General features: G+C 43.1%; 1 protein-coding gene across 8 annotated transcripts; it reads left to right on the top strand.

The window, feature by feature from the left end:
• Positions 1-355: 355 nt before the first annotated feature.
• On the top strand, positions 356-18,551 carry LOC110503702 (ras and Rab interactor 3). Of its 8 annotated transcripts, none has more exons than XM_036961579.1 (13): positions 356-424; positions 522-660; positions 820-899; positions 1,062-1,139; positions 1,314-1,353; positions 1,463-3,502; positions 3,763-3,814; positions 9,106-9,188; positions 11,847-12,075; positions 13,977-14,624; positions 14,805-15,122; positions 15,296-15,427; positions 17,150-18,551. In XM_036961579.1, the coding sequence occupies exons 8-13, from the start codon at positions 9,147-9,149 to the stop codon at positions 17,563-17,565; spliced, it is 1,785 nt and encodes a 594-aa protein (XP_036817474.1). In that variant the 5' UTR covers positions 356-424; positions 522-660; positions 820-899; positions 1,062-1,139; positions 1,314-1,353; positions 1,463-3,502; positions 3,763-3,814; positions 9,106-9,146; the 3' UTR covers positions 17,566-18,551. The 8 variants fall into 8 exon arrangements, with proteins under 8 accessions (XP_036817474.1, XP_036817476.1, XP_021437840.2 ...); XM_036961581.1 differs by having other exon boundaries at positions 1,463-1,530; positions 2,189-3,814; XM_021582165.2 differs by lacking the exon at positions 3,763-3,814 and having other exon boundaries at positions 1,463-1,530.
• The last annotated feature ends 5,772 nt before the right edge of the window (positions 18,552-24,323 follow it).

Genomic DNA, 24,323 nt, shown 5'->3' on the forward strand with positions numbered 1-24,323 from the left:
TAGTCCAACACTCTAACCACTAGGCTACCCTGCCGCCCCGCAATCATACTGTTCAAAACATTGCTGCCATGACCTCATGCTTAAACTACTTCTGCAGGTACATAACACTATAGTCAGTCATAATAACCTACACATATTATTTTGTTCTTTGCTGCTATCACCAGTCACGATTCCCCCCTCTCTTTCTACATCAGAAACACCCCTTCTTTTCCCTGGCCAGGGAGCTGTACCCAGGACAGTTTAAGGTAGGATCAAGCCTATTTTCTGGCTTTTTCTTAACTTAATTTCCTGAATTGTGCAGTTGGTGCCTGTGTATTATTAGGTCTCACTAACAGCAGTGTTGTTGTGTGTTAAGCCCACAGTATGTCACTACTTCATCAAGTTGCTGAAGAACAGGGGGCTACTCAAACGCTGCTACTCACAGGTTCGGTATTCTTTCATATCCTTTGTTCTGTGTCTGAGTTAGTCACCTACAGCCTGTCGTGAATTGTTATTGGGGTCGTCCATTTCGGTTTGTGCAGAATAGTCACACCCTGGAACGTGTGGCAGCAGGACTGGAGGGAGAGGACCTGATTGAAGCCCACGGCACCTTCTACACCTCACTGTCAGATTTATGTGCCGGGAAGAGTAGGACTTGGACTGGATGAAAGGTTTAGTGTGGTACGGTAATATCTAACTGTGATGGTTTAACAAAACGCTGTTATACCACCTAGGCAGACACTCATTTACATGGATATGCTAATTAAGCTGTCATTTCAAAGGAATGTGGGTGCTATTAAAATAATTGTTGAATTATGCTATTTTACCTCTGACCTGCAGAGAAAATCTTCTCTGATGACATCCCCAAATGTGACAAGTGCAGCAATCTACCAAAGAGGTTCTTCACCTCAGTGGCCATGGTGAGTGTGGTTTGGGTGGTGACTTGAAAGACTACATTGAGTCTGTGTGTCTTTGTCTTTTCCATGTATGTGCAGATTTGTGTGTACACAACCATAATAAAGTGATGAACCATAATGAAAGGCACAGTACTCAGTACTGATTTCCTGTTTCTTTTCCTCCAGGACTTTCCTCGACTGTGATTTGCTGATTATAATGGGGACCTCCCTGCAAGTTCAGCTCTATGCTGCTCTTGTTGGCAGGTGAGTCTTTCTGTCTTGACTCTTTTCACAGGATCATGATTATAATGCTATCTGATACACTACTATTGGTATAGTATTGCATTTCAACATGTGTCCACTTCAACCATGGATTCTAGAATCAACGAGCTCATAAATGGTGTGTGATGGAATATGTGTTTGCACTGTTTCAAACAGCTGCCCCAGACTGCTCATTAACCGGGAGCCAGCAGGCAGCGTGAGTCCTCTGTCCTGTCCCTGTCTGTCTGGATGTGCATGAGACTTTCCTTCCTCTATCCACCTCTGTATTTCAACTTGTATATTTTTCTGTCTGTGTCTCCCTGTAGGCAGATCCTGTATTAGGGATGATAGGCATTGGCGGAGGGATGGACTTTGACTCAGAGAAAGCATACAGGTGAGAAGCTATCGCCTTCAATTGAACTATGATGATAATGGTTAAGATGGTGTTGGAAGTGTTGCTGGCTAAGGTAGAATAACCAATGAGAGTCCGGCCGGCTCCAAGCCATCACTAGGCTTCAGTCTGGAAGCAGATTTGCATAGAGTAACCAGGACTGTGCTCTACTGTCTGGTTTTGGATTTTCTCCCTTTAGTTTGCACTTTACTAACTTCCCTCTCCTCTCCAACCTCTGTTTGATATAAACCCACCTCCTGACTCCTACTGTGTGTATTGGTCTGTCTTTTGACAGTTCCCACAGATGGAGTTTATAGCAATACACACTAAAACGAGTATATTTTTCCTTCGGAGGGAGAGACCTACAGACACTGAGCTGTCAGCATGCCAACTAGCTCTGTTGAGTCAGTTGATTAATTTAGACGGAAGTGAGAAAGTATAGAAGACATGGCAGGGTAACAAAGATGATGAATGGCTGATTCATCCACTGATGCAGTGACACAACTACTGTAAATAAAATGGAAAAAAATATATAATATAGCATTTTATGATCAATTACTATTTATAATCAATTATAATTATGCATTTGTTTTTCATGGCATTGCTTTCTATTCTTATTGTTTATATATTGTTTTAATATAATTATTTTTAATCTATTAAGCCTACCTGTGGTATTTGGTTTCTCTACTTCCTGTGGATGTTGGCGTTGGACGTTCCTATTTCAGCACGAATGATGCAGCAGAAAGTTACCACAGTGGTGTAATATGATGTCGCAGTACGTCTCTGGTGTTGACCAAATGCAACTCCATGCTTTCTAGAAGATTTTGTGTGATACAACAATTAAAAACACAAAATAACGTGGCAAGGTCTCCCACTGAAGTTGGTATTTTTCATGCACATACACTACATTAAGCATTGAGCTCATACACAGCTGGTACAACTGATGTTGATTGGTACAACTGATGTTGATTGGTACAACTGATGTTGATTGGTACAACTGATGTTGATTGGTACAACTGATGTTGATTGGTACAACTGATGTTGATTGGTACAACTGATGTTGATTGGTACAACTGATGTTGATTGGTACAACTGATGTTGTCTGTGTGGGGTGCATGGGTTATTTCTTTCTATGTTGAATGTATTGTAGCCGTGAGTTGAACAGAAAATACTATTGCACATTTACAGTACACTTAGAATCCCACCTTTTTATTCCTATGCAGCTTTTAACTGCATCCATTTTGTCTGTGTTTTCAGCTCTATAAAGTGCAACATTCAGATGTGTCTCTGGGTAAAAGAGAGCGAGATGAACATTATTCAGGTCTTGAGAGTAAAGGCTAAGCAGACTAATTTCTTTATGTTAGATGTGTTAGCAAGGTTAACCACATGAAGGGGGTGGGAGATGAAGGAGGACGAGAGAATGAGAAAAAGAAAAATAGAGAACTTGTGGGCAAGTGGAAGTGCAACATCAAATGCCAAGGTGTGTGGTAGAGGCAGGTGATGCATCGACACAAAATATACTTCTGACGGAACAGAGAAAGACTGTTGCTGAGGTACGGAATCTGCAGTAGACAAATGTTTTACCCTGTTATTTTTCACCGATAAGACAAATTGTAGAGCAACATAGTTAGAATGTCAGAGGACAGGTCTGTAGGCACAAGGTTACAACATGAAGAGATCTGTGGAGTTTGTTAGGCTGACAACATGACGAGATCTGTGGAGTTTCTGTTAGGCTGACAACATGGCGAGATCTGTGGAGTTTCTGGTAGGCTGACAACATGACGAGATCTGTGGAGTTTGTTAGGCTGACAACATGAAGAGATCTGTGGAGTTTGTTAGGCTGACAACATGACGAGATCTGTGGAGTTTCTGTTAGGCTGACAATATGAAGAGATCTGTGGAGTTTCTGTTAGGCTGAAGGGGAGACACATAAAGTCGCAGCTACTTTGACAAGCAGCCCTAGGGGCCGTTAACAGTAAGTAACCCTTTTTAATACATCTATCATCTCAAATCAGCTGTAAAGGTTAGTTCACCAACTTTTGGGTGAACTATCCCTTCAAATGTTAGTTGAGGAAGGATATAATCACTATTTTTTTCCAGAATAACTTTTTCAAATAGTTGAATGTTCTTTTTTCCATATATTTCATGTTGATATATTGGATTTCATCTTAATCCGTACGCAGTTGGCACACACTAAACACTTTGTACACTATGTTTCTGTGGTGTCCTCTCTAGTCTGGGATGATGAGGGTGTTCTGTAGATCTGGATAAGAAGAATGACTCACAGGTGAGGATCTTTTCTCTCCCCCCATGGATCGTTATTAGGGACCCACTGGGGTTATAGATCTATTTTATACGAGATCTCTGGTGGTTTCCAGGACACAGATTAAGCGTCGTCCTGGACGAACAGGCATTTGAAATTGTACATGCTTTTTAGTCCTGGACTAGACTTAATATGTGTCCGGAAAACCTCCCCTGTATGCTGTAAAAGCATATTATGAAGCCTCAAACTACCTTTGTGTCAATATCTCTAGAGGTGTGAGTGGCACGGTGAGGACAGAGAATAGAGGCCCCTGTCTCTGCTGGACAGGTTGCGACGGTCTCAGGACACCTGAGCCACTGGGATAGAGACGAGGCCCATGCTGCCCTCTGGGGCCGGCCAGCTAGGGTGACCCCTGTCTTTACACAGGTCACTGTCCGTCCCAAATGGCACCCTATTACCTTATATAGTGCATTACTTTTCACCAGGGCCCATAGGCTCTACTACCCATAGGGCTCTGGTCAAAAGTAGTGCGCTATGTAGGGAAATGGGTGTCATTTAGGACAGACACACAGTGTCATGGGCCTACACAATCTACTGTCTGACCTCATGGTTGACCTCTCTGCATCCAAGCCACCTTGGTACATTAGGTTAGCATGTGGACAGGCTGCGATTTTACAGGTGAATTTGGAAGCAGACACTTACAGTATGTCGAGTTACTCTTGTAGTTCCCTTTTCTTTGCACGAAGGGAAATGAATGCAGAAGTGCTGCATGTGTGAAATAGTAAGAGAGGAGAGATACAGATGGACTGAAAGAAAGAGGAACGGACTGAGTAGCGGCGTAGAAGTTGATCGAGGCAGAAAATATATTTGGTTTGCTAAAGAACCCCAGCTATCTTAAGGACCCTGTTTTAACAAGATCAGCCACTGAGACAAGTGAGTATGGTGAGACAATGGTGATCCAGTATCTGGATACAGCATCCTATTACACTGTAAGAACTACTGTATGTCAGGGTTTAGGTTGAATTGGTGGTATAAGCACTTTATATTTCAAAAATGTATTTAGAACCCTTGACTTTTTCTAAATGTTGTTGTGTTACAGCCTGCAATTAAAGGTATTCAATTTAGATTGACTTTTGTCTCTGGCCTACACACAATAGCCCATAATGTCAAAGTGGAATTGTTTTTTTCGACATTTTTACGAATGTATTAAAAATGAAACCCTGAATTAAGTCAATAGGCATTCAACCACTTTATGGCATGCCTAAATACGTTCAGGAGTAAATATTTGCTTAACAAGCCACATAATAAGTTGCATGAACTCACTCTGTGTGCAATACAGAATCCAATACAACACATTACTGAGTAGCACGCTCTATATTTCCAAGCATAGTGATGGCTGCATCATGTTATGGGTATGCTTGTAATCATTGTGAACTGGGGAGTTTTTCAGGATAAAAAAATAAATGGAATGGCGCTAAAAACAGGCAAAATCCTATAGGAAAACCTGGTTCAGTCTGCTTTGCATCAGGCACTGGGAGATTAATTTACCTTTCAGCAGGACAATTGCCTAAAACACAAGGCCAAATATACACTGGAGTTGCTTACCAAAAAGACAGTAATTGTTCCTGAGTGGTCGAGTTACAGTTTTGACATAATAAGTCTTCTTGAAAATCTATGGCAAGACCTGAACGTGGTTGTCTAGCTATGATCAACAACCCCTTTGACAAAGCTTGAACAATTTTGAAAAGAATAATGGGCAAATGTTGCACAATCCCAGTGTGGAAAGCTCTTAGAGACTTACCCAGAAAGACTCACAGTTGTAATAGCTGCCAAAGGTGCTTATACAAAGTATTGACTCAGGAGTGTGAATACTCATGTAAATTAGATACTTCTATATTTAATTTTCAGTGAAGTTGCAAAATAATTTTTGGACATTTTCACTTTGTCATTATGGGGTATTGTGTGTAGTTGGGTGACGGGCAAAAAAACATGTAATCCATTTTGAATTCAGGCTGTAACACAACAAAATGTGGAATAAGTCAAGGGTATAAATACTTTCTGAAGGCACTGCAAATTATGAAGTGAAAAAGGGGGAGTTCATTTTTCTTCCCCAAATTTAGTTGACGATATGCATCGATATTTAGAGAACTTGATATTTAAAATAGCTTGCCTTGCATCAAACTGCTGCTTCCCATAGTTTGTTCTTGGCACAATGTGAACATTGTGTCACTCACTATCACAGTCAGGCATCTGAACACAATGTTCATTAAACCCACTTCTGTAGCCCTATTGCGCGCTCACTTACAGTACCAGTCAAAAGTTTGGACACACCTACACATTCAAGTTTTATTTTTATTTGTACTATTTTCTACATTGTAGAATAATAGTGAAGACATCAGAACTATGAAATAACACATGGAATCATGTAGTAACCCAAAAAGTGTTTTTACCTGTATATTTTATATTTGAGATTCTTCAAAGTAGCCACCCTTTGCCTTGATGACATCTTTGCACACTCTTGGCATTCTCTCAACCAGTTTCACCTGGAATGTTTTTCCAAATGTCTTGAAGATGTTTCCACATATGCTGATTACCTGGTTTTACTTCACTCTGCGATCCAACTCATCCCAAGCCATCTCAATTGGTTTGAGGTTTGGTGATTGTGGAGACCATGTCATCTGATGCAGCACTCATCACTCTCCTTCTTGGTCAAATAGCCCTTACACAGCCTGGAGGTGTGTTTGGTCATTGCCTGTTGAAAAACAAATGATAGTCCCACTAAGCGTAAACCAGATGGGATGGCGTATCGGCGCAGAATGCTGTGGTAGCCATGCTGGTTAAGTGTGCTTTGAATTCTAAATAAATCACAGACAGTGTCACCTGCAAAGCACATCCAAACTATCACACCTCCTCCTCCATGCTTCACGGTGGAACCCACACATGCGGAAATCATCCGTTCACCTAGTCTGCATCTCACAAAGACACAGCGTTTAGAACCAAAAATCTCACATTTGGACGCATCAGACCAAAGGACAGATTTCCACCGGTCTAATGACCATTGCTCGTGTTTCTTGGCCCAAGCAAGTCTCTTCTTATTATTGGTGTCCTTTAGTAGTGGTTTCTTTGCACTAATTCCACCATGAAGGCCTGATTCACACAGTCACTTCTGAACAGTAGATGTTGAGATGTGTGTGTTACTTGAACTCTGTGAAGCATTTATTTGGGCTGCAATTTCTGAGGCTGGTAACTCTAATGAACTCTTCTGCAGCAGAGGTAACTCTGTGTCTTCCTTTCCTGTGGCAGTGGTTGATGGATGATGGACTGTCTTTGCTCTTTGCTTATTTGAGCTGTTCTTGCCATAATAAATACTTGGACTTAACCTATCTTGTCACAACACAACTGATTGGCTTCAGAAGGAAAGACCTTCCACAAATGAACTTTTAACAATACACACCTCTTAATTGAAATGCATTCCTCATGAAGCTGGTTGAGAGAATGGGTGACTACTTTGAATAATCTAAAATATTAAACATATTTTGATTTGTTTAACACTTTTTTGGTTGCTACATGATTCCGTATGTGTTATTTCACTGTTATTCTACAATGTAGAAAATGGGTTTAAAAAAATAAAGAAAAACCCTTCAATGAGTAGGTGTGTTCAAACTTTTGACTGGTACTTTATTTCGCTGTGAGTTTGTGGTGAGTATATGAATGTGTGTGTGTTATTTGTGCTTGCACATTCTCTGCCACTTAGTTAGCTTTGGTGTGAGGCTAGCCTGGCTTGCTCACTTCTGTAGGCCTTGAATGACTGGTCTACAAAACAATGAGTAAGTCCATCTTGTCCTTCTCTGTGAAGCTGCTCGGCACAATCACTGTTTCCTAACGCCCAAACACAGTGTAATGAGGCTTCTTGTCACCTCTCTCTCTCTCCTTTCACAGAGCTTCCTGGTGTTGAGGGACTCTGCCTCCCAGCATCTGATATATCTCATTAACTTCTCTTTCTTTCTCTCTCGCTCAATTCAATTCAATTTAAGGACTTTATTGGCATGGGAAACATATGTTTACATTGCCAAAGCAAGTGAAGTAGATAATAGACAAAAGTTAAATAAACAATTGAAATGAACAGTAAACATTACACTTACTAAAGTTCCAAAAGAATAAAGACATTTCAAATGTAATATTATGTCTATATACTGTTGTAATGATGTGCAAATAGTTACAGTACAAAAGGGAAAATAAATAAACATAAATGTAGGTTGTATTTACAATGGTGTTTGTTCTTCGCTGGCTGACATTTTCTTGTGGCAACAGGTCACACATCTTGCTGCTGTGATGTCACACTGTGGGATTTCAACCAGTAGATATGGGACTTTATCAAAATTAGATTGTTTTCAAACTCTTTGTTGATCTGTGTAATCTGAGGGAAATGTGTGTCTCTAATATGGTCATACATTTGGCAGGAGGTTAGGAAGTGCAGCTCAGTTTCCACCTCATTTTGTGGGCAGTGTGCACAACCTGTCTTTTCTTGAGAGCCAGGTCTGCTTTCGGCGACCTCTCTCACATAGTCAAAGATTTCCTTAATTTTGGGTCTGTCACAGTGGACAGGTTTTCTGCCACTTTGTACTCTCTGTTTAGGGCCAAATAGCATTCTAGTTTGCTTTGTTTGTTTTGTAAATTCTTTCCAATGTGTAATCTTTTTGTTTTCTCATGATTTGGTTGGGTCTAATTGTGTTGCTGTCCTTGGGTTCTGTGGGGTCTGTTTGTGTTTATGAACACAGCCCCAGGACCAGCTTGTTTAGGGAGGGGGCTCTTCTTCAGGTTTATTTCTCTGTAGGTGATGGCTTTGTAATGGAAGGTCTCACTCTCAAATTATTTTCATAGATTTTTTCAATTCTCTCTCTCTATCTCTCTCTCTGTCTCTTTTGCTTCTCTCACTCCATATCTCTCTCTCTCTTTCTAATGTTTACAGTGTGTCTGTTCATCCCTCTGTGGCTCTACAGTCTAACAGATCAGCTACAGTCCAGCAGTCTGTCCCAGCTGGGTCAAAGTCTGAATTCACCCTCGTCATCTCTCCTCTTCCTCGCCCACGCTCTCTTCCACTTATCATCTTCCTTTCACTCCTCCTGCACAGCTATATCCTTGTCAACCATCCTAGTCACTTCATATCAAACGTTCCGTCCTCTATCTGCTCCTCTTCTTACTCTCCCTCCCACTACCTACTCCTACTCTTCTTGACGACTACCATCTCATCTTCTCTCATTCTAATGTTTGATCTCCTTTCCTCCCTTTCTTTTTGTGTATCTGTTTGTGTGTAGAGTCCTGGCTGTGTCTCACCTCTGACCTCCAGCCTGATCACATGACTCAGAGGGCTCCTGGTACTGCCATGTGCACCATACAGGTAATCAGCTGTATTCATAGCTTCATAACATGTCTATAAAGGTTGGGACCTACACTATATGGTCAAGAGTATGTGGACACCTGCTCGTCGAACATCTCATTCCAAAATCATGGGCTTTAATATGGAGTTGGTCACCCTTTGCTGCTATAACAGCTTCCATTCTTCTGGGAAAGCTTTCCACTAGTTATTGGACATTGCTGCGGGGACTTGCTTCCATTCAGCCACAAAGAGCATTAGTGAGGTCGGCACTGATGTTGGGCAATTAGGCCTGGCTTGCAGTTGCCATTCCAATGAATCCTACAGGTGTTCAATGGGGTTGAGGTCAGGGCTCTGTGCAGGCAAGTCAAGTTATTCCACACCGATCTCGACAAACCAGTTCGGTATGGACTTCGCTTTGTTCACAGGGTCATTGTCATGCTTGAACAGGAAAGGGCCTTCCCCAAACTGTTGCCTCAAAGTTGGAAGCACAGAATCGTCTAGAATGTCATTGTATGCTGTAGCGTTAAGCTTGTGTGGTCTACCACTTCACAGCTGAGCCGTTGTTGCTCCTAGACATTTCCACTTCACTATAACATTTCCTGCACTGGGCCTTACAGTTGACCGGGGCAGTCCTAGCAGGTCAGAAATTTTACGAACTGAATTGTTGGAAAGGTGGCATCCTAAAAACCACATTTTTTTAAATGTATTTTTTGTACCTTTATTTAATTAGGGAAGCCAGTTAAGAACAAATTCTTATTTGCAATGATGGCCTAGGAACAGTGAATAACAGTGAATTAATAAAACAAATCAAATCTGATAACTAAAAAGTTATTTTCAAAACATGAACAAACATGTAAAAATTATTATTTCAAGCTGTGTGCTTTCTTGTTCAGGGTCCTTGTTCAGGGTCCATGTTCAGGGGCAGAACAACAGATTTTTTACCTTGTCAGCTCTGGGATTCAATCTAGCAACCTTTCGGTTACTGGCCCAATGCTCCAACCACTAGGCTACCTGCTGTTGAAAGTCGCTGAGCTCTTCCGTAAGGCCATTCTACTGCCAATGTTTGTCTTTGGAGATTGCATGGCTATGTGCTCGATTTTTGTGGCTGAAATAGCCAAAACCACTAATCTGAAGGAGTGTCCACATACTTTTGTATATATAGTGTATTCACTGTGTTGGAATCTCGTTAGAGACCCATTCCAGCGGATGTGTTGCCATGGTTTGACATGTGGTTCACGTTGAGCAGAAGTCTGCTCTGGGTGTTCCTGTTGCTTTGTAACAATATCTCAGTCAAATGTCCCTCTCAGAATTATAGCTGAGTAGAGGTGTACCTCAGTTCAGACTGACTTCACAGCTCCTATTGCTCTTCATTCGAAGAGTTGTATCTTACATTTGAATACTGTATGTCCTTTTTCAAATCTATATAGGTTTTAAAGGCCCAGTGCAGTCAAAAGTATGTTTTTCTTGTGTTTTGATATCATATTGTACAACAGCTGAAGAAGCTATCACTGTAGAAGTGTGAAGAAATTATATCAGTAGCTAGGTTTCCATCCAATTAGTAAATGTTCTAGAATCAGCGTTAAAGACCATATGTGCATTTTCCACCAAACTGACTTGTTGTGACTATAAATCATGATAAGTGTTCATGTACAGAATACGTTTAATGTGCTTCCATCTAATTTTCAACTCTACCTACAAAACTGTAGTGTTAAATAGCAAATGTGCCTACTTTGGCCTTGGCCCGTGCACAATATCCAACAGCGCACAGATACTGTGCTATTCTCCGTGATGAGATTATTATGGATAAGAGCGAGGATATTTTTATTTGTCAAATGGCAGTCAAGCATCGATCATCATGTCACCATGTCACCCTCGATATTTATTGGAAAGGAGCATCAAGCTCATCTCCTGTGAAGTTCATCATAACTTATTTTATCTGTAGCCAGAGTCATAGTGGGAGGACCTCATCGCGTGTTTACTTCAATATGATGGTTATTAAATCAATGTTTGCGCATAAAGGTGTTTTCACCGCCATTTCTCGCATAAATAATTTTACAGACACAAAAAAATTGTGCAATGTCGAAAGAGGAAATGATCTCTGCATTTTAAAAGTTGATGGAAACTTCCTGTCTCCATCACAGCTGTTGTGATTTCTTTATACGGTATGACTTTACTCACATAAAAACTTTGGAAGGAAACGTGGTTAGTGTTATTTCCTGATAGTTTCTGGCTCGCATACACAGGATGAATGGGTGCATGGGTGGAGTTTTGGCTTGCCTGATGACATCACCAGGCGGTATAAGGTGTAATAGACCAATGACAAAGAGAGTTCTAAACCTCTCTGCCAATAACCTCTCTCCCATTAGGCCCGTCCTCCACTTTGGTGCCCTTCTCCTCGCACTCAGACCTCTCCCAGACAATCCTAGTAAAATTATTGATTAAGAAAGATTATTTTGCTATAAAGCTATTTTTGTTTATTTTTGACCACTACAGTAAGGTATTTATTTCTTACCCAGAAATAATTTGATATTGAGATAAAAACAACCTTTAATACTGTAACCATTATATTGTATCAAGTTCAAATCATTCTCCAATGATAATTTAACATTTTCGGGAAGATCCTCATGTCTTTTAAATACACAGTCAAGCTCCCTCTCAAGTGTGTCTTCTGTTCAATAGCTGACAGCAGCCAATGGTGCTCTGTCCATCATCAACCCACTGTATCTCCATGAGCATGGCGATGACTGGCTGACGCATCAACCAACCAGCCCACAGCGAGTTAATCGGCCATCCAATTATAAGCGTGAGAGACGACTGAGTAGCAGACCTTGGCCAGGGGCGGATCTTCTTACTAAGAGAGCTATCTCATTGGAGCAGGAGCCCTGCAACTCTAGTCCTAATAATCCAGGTAAAGTCCTTTTGCTGTTAAAGGCCCAGTGTGGTCAAAAACATGATTTCTTCAGTTTTATCATTATTTCCTCACTACGAGGTTGGAATAATCCTGTGAAATTGTGAGAATGATGATGATGCCCTTTTAGTGTTAGAGCTGAAATGATTTGATATAAAAAAATAATATATCTATTTTAAACGACTGCATTGGACCTTAAAGGTGATTTATTATCCATGTCCATCCTGTCTGTGGGAAAATGTCACCTCATTAATCTTCCTGTAGCTAATGAGACATCTTAGAGCTCACTAGCCATTATTCCAAAACCAAAATCAACCAACGACTAACTGATACAGCGCATTCGGAAAGTATTCAGACCCTTTGACTTTTTCCACATTTTGTTACTTTACAGCCTTGTTCTAAAATGTATTCAATTGTTTTTAATTCCCTCATCAATCTACACACAATCCCCCATAATGACAAAGCAAAAACATTATTTTATTTTTTAAAGAAATAAAACTGATATCACATTTACATAAGTATTCAGACCCTTTACTCAGTACTTTGTTGAAGCACCTTTGGCAGTGATTACAGCCGAGTCTTCTTGGGTATGACGCTACAAGCTTGGCACACCTGTATTTGGGGAGTTTCTCCCATTCTTCTCTGCAGATCCTCTCAAGCTCTGTCAGGTTGGATGGGGAATGTCACTGCACAGCAATTTTCAGGTCTCTCCAGAGATGTTCGATCGCGTTTAAGTCCGGCTCTGGCTGGGCCACTCAAGGACATTCAGAGACTTGTCCCAAAGCCACTCCTGCATTGTCTTGGCTGTGTGCATAGGGTCGTTGTCCTGTTAGAAAGTGAACCTTCGCCCCAGTCTGAGGACCTGAGCGCTCTGGAGCCAGTTTTCATCAAGGATCTCTCTGTACTTTGCTCTGTTCATCTTTGCTTCAATCCTGACTAGTCTCCCAGTCTCTACCACTGACAAATATCCCCACAGCATGATGCTGCCACCAACATGCTTCACTGAAGGGATGGTGCCCTACAGTGACAGTTGGCATTCAGGCCAAAGAGTTCCATCTTGGTTTCATCAGACCAGAGAATCTTGTTTCTCATGGTCTGAGAGTCCTTTAGGTGTCTTTTAGCAAACTCCAAGCAGGCTGTCATGTGCCTTTTACTGAGGAATGGCTTCCGTCTGGCCACTCTACCATAAAGGCCTAATTGGAGGAGTGCTGCAGAGATGGTTGTCTTTCTGGAAGGTTCTCCTATCTCCACAGAGGAACTCTGGAGCTCTGTCAGAGTGACCATCGGGTTGTTGGTCACCTCCCTGACCAAGGCCCTTCTCCCCCAAATGCTCAGTTTGGCCGGGCGGCCAGCTCTAGGAAGAGTCTTGGTGGTCCCAAACTTCTTCAATTTAAGTATGATGGAGGCCATTGCGTTCTTGGGGACCTTCAGTGCTGCAAACATTTTTGGGATACCCTTCCCCAGATCTGTGCCTTGACGCAATCCTGTCTCGGAGCTCTACGAACAAGTCCTTTGCTCTAACATGCACTGTCAACTGTGGGACCTTATATGGACATGTGTGTGCCTTTCCAAATCATGTCCAATCAAATGAATTTACCACAGGTAGACTCCAATCAAGTTGTAGAAACATCTCAAGGATGATCAATGGAAACAGGATGCACTTGAGCTCAATTTCAAATATCATAGCAAAGGGTGTGAATACTTATGTAAATATATATTTTGTATATTCATATATATTTGCAAAAATTTATTTCGCTTTTTCATTATGGGGTATTGTGTGTAGATTGAGGGGAAAAAATATATTTGATCCATTTTAGAATAAGGCTAACTTAACAAAATTTTGAAAAATTAAGGGGTCTGAATACTTTCCGAATGCACTGTATGTTTAATCTTGTCTATAGGGTCTCCTGTAGTCCAGGCTGCCCCGTCTCCCCCCACCCCTAAAGAGGGGGTGGTTTTGAGGAGCCCCAGTAGGGATGCTTCCATTGAGTCACTCCACAGAACAGGGAGCCAGGACCGCACTACCAGGCCCCCCTCAGACCCCAAGCCCCTGTTCAGCTCTGCCCCTCAGTCGCCTCAGACGGTGTCCTGGATTGAGGAAAATGTATGGCTTTCCCAACCACCATCCCTCTCCCTCCTCCACCCACCCTCCCCGGAGCTAGACTCGCTGTCAATCAACAGCGTCGAGGAGGAGCCGGAGTCGGTCACCAGTCCCTCCCACTCCCCCCACCCCTCGCATCGGTTGGCCGACAAGGTGATGCACCGCCTCTCGGTTGTGGGCCTCGCCATTGGTGGGCTGGGGCGTTCACAGAAGAGGCTGACCAAGCGGGTGCAGGAGCTCAGCAAGCGGAGGGACGGAGTGTTTGCCGAGGCAGTGATGGGATTCGTTGAGATGACCCTGGGGGCGGGGTTTATCCCTGACATGACAGGTGCGGACCTGCTTCAGGAGGTGCGTACGGCTCTCACTGCCCTGAGAGAGACACTGCTGGACTGTCCTGAGATACACATCCTCATAGACAGTATGGCCGACACAACAGACTGGGAGCTGGGTGAGTGTTAGAAAACAGTATATCGCTACTATTATACAAAAAACTGCTTTAGTTCACTATCCACCACAAAGCCAAGACGGACGAATACTCAACTACATAATATTCCAGAATTGGTTTCTAACACCTCAGTCTCTCCTTATCATCAATTTTCTCCTTCTCTCTGTCCTCTATCTACATTAGATGCCATACTGGAGCGCTCCCTACACAAGGTGGCCCTAAAGCCTGTGAACGCCCACCTGTACACCTGCCTCCAGAGCTGTCGGGACCACGACGGTAGCCTGCGGAAGCTGAGGGAGAACCAGCGGCTCCTGGAGGGCCGGGGGGTGGAGGAGCTGGAAGGGACGCCTGGGGCGGGGGTCCCTGACCCTGTCACCCTGGAGAAGATCCAGCAGAGGTGGTCAGCCATGCACCAGTCCTACTCCCCCAGCAGGAAGGTCCATATCCTGCTCAAGGTCTGCAAGACCATCTACCACAGCATGACGGCCAATGCCAACCCAGGTGGGTGGTGCAGGGTACACCTCCTCAGCCTCGGTATGTGGAGTAAATGGGGTTGGTTAGGGTTAGTGTATGCCTCTCTCTTTCTTTAGGTATGGTGAAATTCACCATACACTCTATTAAGGATAATGTTTGGAGTTCTTTGACCTTTGACTCCCTCCTCACATCTGTCTCAGGTGTGGTGTATGGGGCTGATGACTTCTTGCCCTGTCTGACCTGGGTGCTTCTGCGTGGTGATGTGGTCACTCTGCAGCTGGACACTGACTACATGATGGAGCTATTGGACCCCACACAGCTGCAGGGAGAGGGTACAAATTATACAAACGTATCACGCAGACCCACAGAAACATGTACAGCACCTGTGAAAAGTTTGGACACACCTACTCATTCAAGGGTTTTTCTTTATTTGTACTATTTTCTACATTGTAGAATAATAGTGAAGACATCAAAACTATGGAATAAATAACACATGGAATCATGTAGTAACCAAAAAAGTGTTAAACAAATCAAAATATATTTTAGATTTTATATTCTTCAAAGTAGCTACCCTTTGCCTTGGTGACAGCTTGGCACACACTTGACATTCTCTCAACCAGCTTCACCTGGAATGCTTTTCCAACAGTCTTGAAGGAGTTCCCACATATGCTGAGAACTTGTTGGCAGCTTTTCCTTCCGTCTGCAGTCCAACTCACCCAAAACCATCTCAACTGGGTTGAGGTCGGGTGATTGCGGAGGCCAGGTCATCTGATGCAGCACTCTATCACTCTCCTTCTTGGTCAAACAGCCCTTACACAGCCTGGAGGTGTGTTGGACAATTGTCCTGTTGAAAAACAAATGTTGGTCCCACTAAGCACAAACCAGATGGGATGGCTTAACGCTGCAGAATGCCGTGGTAGCCATGCTGGTTAAGTGTGCCTTGAATTCTAAATAAATCACAGACAGTGTCACCAGCAATGCACCATCACACCTCCTCCTTCATGCTTCACGGTGGAACCCACACATGCAGAGATCATCTGTTCACCTACTCTGCATCTCACAAAGACACAGCGTTTAGAACCAAAAATTTCACATTTGGACTCATCAGACATAAGGACAGATTTCCACCGGTCTAATGTCCATTGCTCGTGTTTCTTGGCCCAAGCCAGTCTCTTCTTCTTATTGTTGTCCTTTAGTAGTGGTTCCTTTGCAGCAATTCAACCATGACGGCCTGTTTCACGCAGTCTCTTCTGAGCAGTTGATGTTGAGTTGTGTCTGTTACTTGAACTCTGTGAAGCATTTAATTGGGCTGCAATTTCTGAGGCTGGTAACTATAATGAACTTGTCCTCTGCAGCAGAGGGACTCTGGGTCTTCCTTTCCTGTAGCGGTCCTCATGAGAGCCAGTTTCATCATAGCGCTTGATGGTTTTTGCGACTGCACTTGAAGAAACTTTGAAACTTCTTGACATTTTCCGGATTGACTGACCTTCATGTTTTAAAGTAATGATGGACTGTCATTTCTCTTTGCTTACTTGAGCTGTTCTTGCCATAATATGGTCATGGTCTTTTACCAAATAGGGCCGTCTTCTGTATACCACCCCTACCTTACAACCCCTACAACACAACTGATTGGCTCAAGCTCATTAAGAAGGTAATACATTCCACAAATGAACTTTTAACAAGGTACAACTGTTAATTGAAATGCATTCCAGGTGACTACCTCATGAAACTGGTTGAGAGAATGCCAAGAGTGTGCAAAGCTGTCATCAAAGCAAAGGGTGTCTACTTTGAAGAATCTCAATTATGAGATTTGATCACTTTTTTGGTTACTAAATGATTCCATATGTGTTATTTCATAGTTTTGATGTCTTCACTATTATTCTATAATGTAGAAAATAGTAAAAAAATTAAGAAAAGCCCTTGAATGACTAGGTGTGTCCAAACTTTTGACTGATACTGTATGTGTACACGGACCCACCTTATACAGTAGTAACCCTCTTTCGATCACTGTTTCTCTCTCTCTCTACCTCCGTGTCTGTCTCTCTATTTTGCAGGAGGTTACTACTTGACGTCCCTGTACGCCTCTCTCTTCTACATCAGCAGCTTCCGCCCTCGTCTCGCCACACGCCAGCTCAGCACCGAGGCCCAACAATCCCTGAGCAAATGGCAACGCAGGCGCACCCTGCACTGCAACCAATCACGACGCAGCACGAATAGGAGGACCCTCCGGAGACCTGGGCACGGCGAGAAAGGCAAGGAATACTCCAGTGATGCAGAGCCGGAAACTGGCACAGGAAGTGTAACTGATGACCCACCGGCGCCCTCTAGTGTTCTGGCAAAGGCACTGCACACAATCTCAGAGGTTGTGGTAGCGGTGAGGGAGGAGGAGGGCAGCAGAGCGGAGGGCCAAGGACCCCCAGCTGTACAACTCCAGGCCTCACCTCAGAAGGGGAGACAAGACTCAGGTTAGTCTCCGCAGCGTCCATGAGGCACTCCACAGATGCTACCCTCCACAGCATGGCCTTCGCTCCAGATCAAAACTCCAAACCTGCAACCTAATTTTGGCCAAAATTAACCGGATAGGTTACTGCTAGCAAGGTTTCCTGTTTCCAAGCTATACAGAGGGTGCTCTAGCAAACAAACAGCAGAGACCTGAGGACACCATCCAACCTGGAACTGAGTGAGTAGTGTTTGGTCTGATGCTATTTTGAAAGCCAAGAAGAAAAATAAAAATAAAGTACATTACAGTGATATATTTTATTTTATGGGTACGGATAGCTGAGTTAAGGCTCCCAGGCTTGCTAGGACAGACCAGATACAAATTCAATTAGCACTAAGGTGTGAAGGCAAAGGTGTCGAGGCCTTTGGGCCCAACAAGTTGCAGGAGTCTTTGAAGCATCCTCTGAAGCCACCTCCTGCTGTTCAGAGACCAGTCACTGGGATTTTCTACAAGAGATCTGCCTCCAGAAATAAAAGCTTCTCCCAAGTGGTTGTGACACCTATTCCTGTTGCCTGCTGCACTGCTGCTTGGATTCCACCTGGCAATCTGTTCACCGTCTGCCCTGGCCTAACTCCCTCTGTCTGCCCTGGCCTAACTCCCTCTGTCTGTTACAGGTATCCCCACCACACTCCCCCCTCTCTCCTGAGCTTTCACTCACCTCCAGCACACAGGCACTGTTGGGGCGAGTGACTCTGAACTTACAATGGCTAAACCCAAGTCGTTATATATTTTATTATTTTCTTGTGCATTTTGCTATTTTGCTATTTGACTCATGACTCCTCTGCATACTTTGTTGACTACAAACTTTCTTTACCCAACCGTGGGACAGACTATGTTTGTTCCCACACTCGGGACTCTGACTCTCTATTGGTTACACAGACTTTTGGCCTCCCATCCTATTCTAGCCACCTCTCGCCAGCTTTGTATTCATGTTACCTGATGAAATTGCTGTGCAATATGATCTTATTGCCATCTGATGCACATTCAGATGTCATAAATCAACACTGCAGAGCTCTCCCTATCCTCTGCCGTGTCTTGATTGTATTACTGATGATATCTGGAAATGTGCATGTACACCCTGGCCTATCTATTGTTTCAGGCCCCAATTCTGACTTGTGCTCTGATATCTGCTTCACTGATTTCTGCTCTCATTAAAGCCTGGGTTTTCTGCAGGTTAACTCTAGAAGCTTATTAGCTAAAATGGATCAATTGAAAGTGTGGGTTCACAGCTCCAATCCAGATGTTGGTCATTACTGAGACGGGGTTAAGGAAGAGTGTTTTGAATACTGAATACTGAATACTAACCTTTCTGGTTATAAGCTTTTTCAGCAAGACAGATCTTCCAAAGGTGGGGGAGTGGCAATCTTTACCAAGAATCACCTTCAGTGCTTGGTGGTCTCCACCAAGTCTGTCCCCAAACGATTTGATTTGCTGGTTTTAAGCATTAAACTTTAAACACCCAGATAAGGCTACTCTCCTCAATGTTATCTTCACAAATAATCCTGATAGGTGTCAGCCTGGTGTTTCAGTAATGACCTTAGTCATCACTGTTTTACAGCCTGTGTTCGTAATGGCTGCTCAGTGAAACGACCTGTCCTGATTTGTCATAGATGCTTGCTAAAAATCTTTAATGAGCAAGCCTTCCTTCATGAACTGGCCTCTGTAAAATGGTATAGAATCAGCTCTGTCGAAGATGCTTGGACCTTCTTTTTTGATATTTTCAGTGGTATTGTTAACAAACACGCCCCCATAAAGAAAATGGGAATTAAAAACAGGTTCAGCCCCTGGTTCGACCGTGATCTGGCAGAGTTACTCCACCTCAAGAATTGGCATTTGGCACACGCATACTCACCCTGACTGGCTGTCGTTCAGGCAAATTACTAATAAGTGCACTTGGGCTATCCGGAAGGCCAAAGTTAGTTACTTTAAGGAGCAGTTCTCTCTCTGTGGGTCTAACCCCAATAAGTTCTGGGAAACTGTTAAAGACCTGGAGAATAGATCATTCTCCTCCACAGCTGCCCATGTCCCTTAATGTTGATGATGTGGTTGTTACTGACAAGAAGCACATGGCTGAGCTCTTAAATCACCACTTAATTAAGTCAGGATTCCTATTTGACTCAGCCATGCCTCCTTGCCCGTCCAACATTTCCTCATCTCTCACCCCTTCTAATGCGACTATCCCTGATGCTCCTCTTCTCCCTCTTTTTCCCCTGCCTCGCCACATAGTTTCTCCTTGCAGGCAGTCACTGAGTCTGAGGTGCTAAAGGAGCTCCTGAAACTTGACCCCAAAAGACATCTGGGTCAGATGGTTTAGACCCTTTCTTCTTTAAGGTTGCTGCCCATATCATCACCAAGCCTATCCCTGGCCTTTTTAACCTGTCTCTCCTTTCTGGGGAGGTTCCCATTGCTTGGAAGGCAGCCACGGTTCATCCTTTATTTAAGGGGGAGATCAAGCTGATCCTAGCTGTTATAGGCCTACTTCTATTTTGCCCTGTTTATCAAAAGTGTCGGAAAAACTTGTCAATAGTCAACTGACTGGCTTTCTTGACGTCCATAGTATTCTCTCAGGTGTGCAATCTGGATCCGCTCAGGTTATGGATGTGTCAATGCAACCTTAAAGGTCCTCAATGATGTCACCATTGCCCTTGATTCTAAGCAATATTGTGCTGCTATTTTTATTGACTTGGCCAAAGCTTTTGAGACGGTAGACCATTCCATTCTTGTGGGCCGGCTAAGGAGTATTGGTGTCTCTGAGGGGTCTTTGGCCTGGTTTGCTAACTACCTCTCACAAAGAGTGCAGTGTATAAAGTCAGAAAATCTGCTGTCTCAGCCACTGCCTGTCACCAAGGGAGTACCCCAAGTCTCTATCCTAGGTCACACACTCTTATCAATTTACATCAATAACATTGCTCAGGCAGTAGGAAGCTCTCTCATCCATTTATATGCAGATGATACAGTCTTATACTCAGCTGGCCCTTCCCCGGATTTTGTGTTAAATGCTCTACAACAAAGCTTTCTTAGTGTCCAACAAGCTTTCTCTACCCTTAACCTTGTTCTGAACACCTCCAAAACAAAGGTCATGTGGTTTGGTAAGAAGAATGCCCCTCTCCCCAACGGTGTACTTACTACCTCTGAGGGTTTAGAGCTTGAGGTAGTCACCTCATACAAGTACTTGGGAGTATGGCTAGATGGTACACTGTCCTTCTCTCAGCACATATCAAAGCTGCAGGCTAAAGTTAAATCTAGACTTGGTTTCCTCTATCGTAATCGGTCCTCTTTCACCCCAGCTGCCAAACTAACCCTGATTCAGATGACCATCCTACCCATGCTAGATTACGGAGATGTAATTTATAGATAGGCAGGTGAGGGTGCTCTCGAGCAGCTAGATGTTCTTTACCATTCGGCCATTAGATTTGCCACCAATGCTCCTTATATCATCACTGCACTCTATAATCCTCTGTAAACTGGTCATCTCTGTATGCCCGTCGCAAGACCCACTGGTTGATGCTTATTTATAAAACCCTCTTAGGCCTAACTCCCCCCTATCTGAGATATCTACTGCAGCCCTCATCCTCCACATACAACACCCGTTCTGCCAGTCACATTCTGTTAAAGGTCCCCAAAGCACACACATCCCTGGGTCGCTCGTCTTTTCAGTTCGCTGCAGCTAGCGACTGGCACGAGCTGCAACAAACACTCAAACTGGACAGTTTTATGTCAATCTCGTCATTCAAAGACTCCATCATGGACACTCTTACTGACAGTTGTGGCTGCTTTGCGTGATGTATTGTTGTCTCAACCTTCTTGCCCTTTGTGCTGTTTTCTGTGCCCAATAATGTTTGTACCATGTTTTGTGCTGCTACCATGTTGTGTTGCTACCATGTTGTGTTGCTTCCATGTTGTGTTGTCATGTGTTGCTGCCATGCTATGTTGTCTTAGGTCTCTCTTTATGTAGTGTTGTGTTGTCTCACTTGTTATGTGTATTTTGTCCAATATTTATATTGTATTTATTTGTATTATTTTTAATCCCAGGCCCCTGTCCCCGCAGGAGGCCTTTTGATAGGCCGTCATTGTAAATAAGAATTTGTTCTTAACTGACTTGCCTATTTAAATAAAGGTTCAATTAAAATTAAAATGTAAAATTGGGGCAAGGCATGGAGGTTTTCAGCAGGCTGGCTCCATGGTTAGAACACTGTTGATGTGTTTTCCATGCTGACCACTAGGTTGCAGTACCACACCACTTTTGTCTGTTTCCTCTGGGTTGCAATAGTCAAGCATAACAGTGGAGCTCGTTAGTGCGTAAGGAGTTTGAGAAAGGGAGAGAAATGTGTTGGGATGCCGGAATTAACAGCTATCAAGAAATAACTGTTGATCCGATTGTATTATGTTGTGTGTAATATGTACTCTGTTTTTAACTTCATTCTGTCATTATTTTAATCAACATTATTTGTCATGCGTTAGGATGGTGGAATGTGAAATGATGTTTGCATACAGTAAAAACAGCCTTCTAGACATCTGCACATTAGAATACTTTGATGCTAAAGAGTGAACAGTGGAGCAGACAGGTCCTTATACAAGCCCATGTATTACCATACACAGACACATGGTACCTCTACCACATAGACACAGATAACACACACGCACACACACGCACGCACACGCACACACACACACACACATACTGTAATATATACATGCACATGCAATTACTTATACAGAATGCCTCGTATGCAAATGAATGCACACACACACACACACACACGCACGCGCACGCACACACACACACGGGCATACTGTAATATATACATGCACATGCAATTACTTATACAGAATGCCTTGTATGCAAATGAATGCACACACACACGTGCCCTCCCATACATTCATACATATGGAACTGCCTCATTCAGAATTTTAAATGAGAAACCTAATCAAATTTGCCTAATGAGACATCTGGCATTCTGCCTGCTTTTCAGTCTTTCACCCAGGTCTAAGAAACATCTGGGCCCTTCATCAGCCCAGTCAAACCTGATGAGAGAGAGACTGATGGAGGAACATTGGCTGAGACTTTACCTACTACACACACCTACCTACATGATCACGTGATATATTATGCATACATGGGACCATATTACACATTCAGTCCAGCCGTGCATTTGATATATGGCGGTGACGAGCACACAGATGGCAGACGCCTGAGGCTTTTAAAATTAGGACTTCGCTAGCTAGCTGCAGCTAAACATAGCCGTCCTGATGCAGAGTGAGAGAGAGAGGAAGGAAGAGAGAGAGAGAGTGAAAGAGAGAGAAGAGAGAAGAGAGAGAAATAAAAAAGATGGTCACACAAAGATACCCACTGGCACACGCACACATACTCACACACACAAAGTACATGCACATCCAAGCACAAGGCAACACCAGAACAATAGACAGTCACACACACATTCTGGAAAAACATGAATATTCACACTAAACAGTATATCACAAACACTTGTTCCTCACACTAAATGTATACCAGTATCAGTGTGCCTGGTGTGTCTCCCCTCCCCCTTGATTGACAGACATCTAACGAGCAGCTGTTCTAATGGGCCTGGCAGCCTCTCCTAATAGTGATAAATAGATGAGAGACATTTGTGAATCAGGACCAAACACTTCTCAATCAATTATTCACGACATTACTCCAGTTTATGCATCATCAGGCTGCTACACATCCGGGCTGTTCCCAGGCTGGAAACAGTATTTGAACTCGGTGGTAAACGACAGTCGGAGCTACCAACTCTTGTTTTCCCCTCTCTGGCTGACAGATAAAATGGTTCCATTCTACATCGTCCTGCGCGATTTTTAATGAAGGCTTGTGAAAGCGAGCGGGGCGTCGTCGTTGGATCCTGACCTGTCTGCTCTGACGATGGTCGTTCCATATGGGACAGCACGTCACTGAGCTCATCTGTCTGTCACTGTCTCTCTGGCCTCCACTCTTATTTTGTTTGTCCCTTTTGTCCCATTCTGCTCTTTCACTCGTTGTCACAAACCGCTTCCCCCTGTTGAGGCTTTGTCTTCGGACACTTTTCCTCTCGCTTTCTCTCCCTCTTTCTCCCCCCCCCCCCCCCGTGTGCAGCTCTCTCCCCCTTGTCTGAACTCTGACAGGTGTGTAATTGAATGATTAATGACCACCAGAGGCCCTCCTCCGCACACACACACACACAAACACACTTGCGCGCGCACACACATTCAGCATTCCGCATTCCGCTTAAAAACAAACCACACACACAGACATCTAAACAAAATGGAGATTTTTCCTCTTTTCGTTCATTCAGACCTATTAGCTATAGCATTGATGCACATACAGTATGCATATTTTTATTCTCAAAACACAATCCTCAAACAGAGTTGCTCATATGAAGACTTAAAAAATAGGAAGCAATATTGTTTAGCCATTGTATTTCTGTAACTCAAATAATCTGCAACACATGTCTGCCAAAATCCTGCTGGGATTCATTATACAAGTACAATGTTCTCACAAATATTGAATACATCTGGTTTACATTAAGGTTAGGTTACTGTTATATTTACAATATAAATATATTTTTTAAATCTGTATTTCCCCAAAAATGTGTGTTTATAATATTTTCTCCTGCTCTAGCCTTCCAGTTCCTCCAGTTTTGGGTTATTTCATTGTTAAGATAGACTTAGTTGCCATAATGACTTCACGCTATACGTTTCCCTCACTGAGCTCT

This window comes from Oncorhynchus mykiss, chromosome 24 (genome assembly GCF_013265735.2).
Source record: "Oncorhynchus mykiss isolate Arlee chromosome 24, USDA_OmykA_1.1, whole genome shotgun sequence".
In the NCBI taxonomy this organism is placed as follows: Eukaryota; Metazoa; Chordata; class Actinopteri; order Salmoniformes; family Salmonidae; genus Oncorhynchus; species Oncorhynchus mykiss.

Coding starts and splice junctions, on each gene's coding strand:
- LOC110503702 (XM_036961580.1), top strand. CDS start 9,147: ATGACTCAGAGGGCTCCTGGTACTGCCATGTGCACCATACAG. Junction 12,076..13,976: donor CTCTAGTCCTAATAATCCAG/GTAAAGTCCTTT, acceptor TCTTGTCTATAG/GGTCTCCTGTAGTCCAGGCT. Junction 15,428..17,149: donor CACACAGCTGCAGGGAGAGG/GTACAAATTATA, acceptor TCTATTTTGCAG/GAGGTTACTACTTGACGTCC.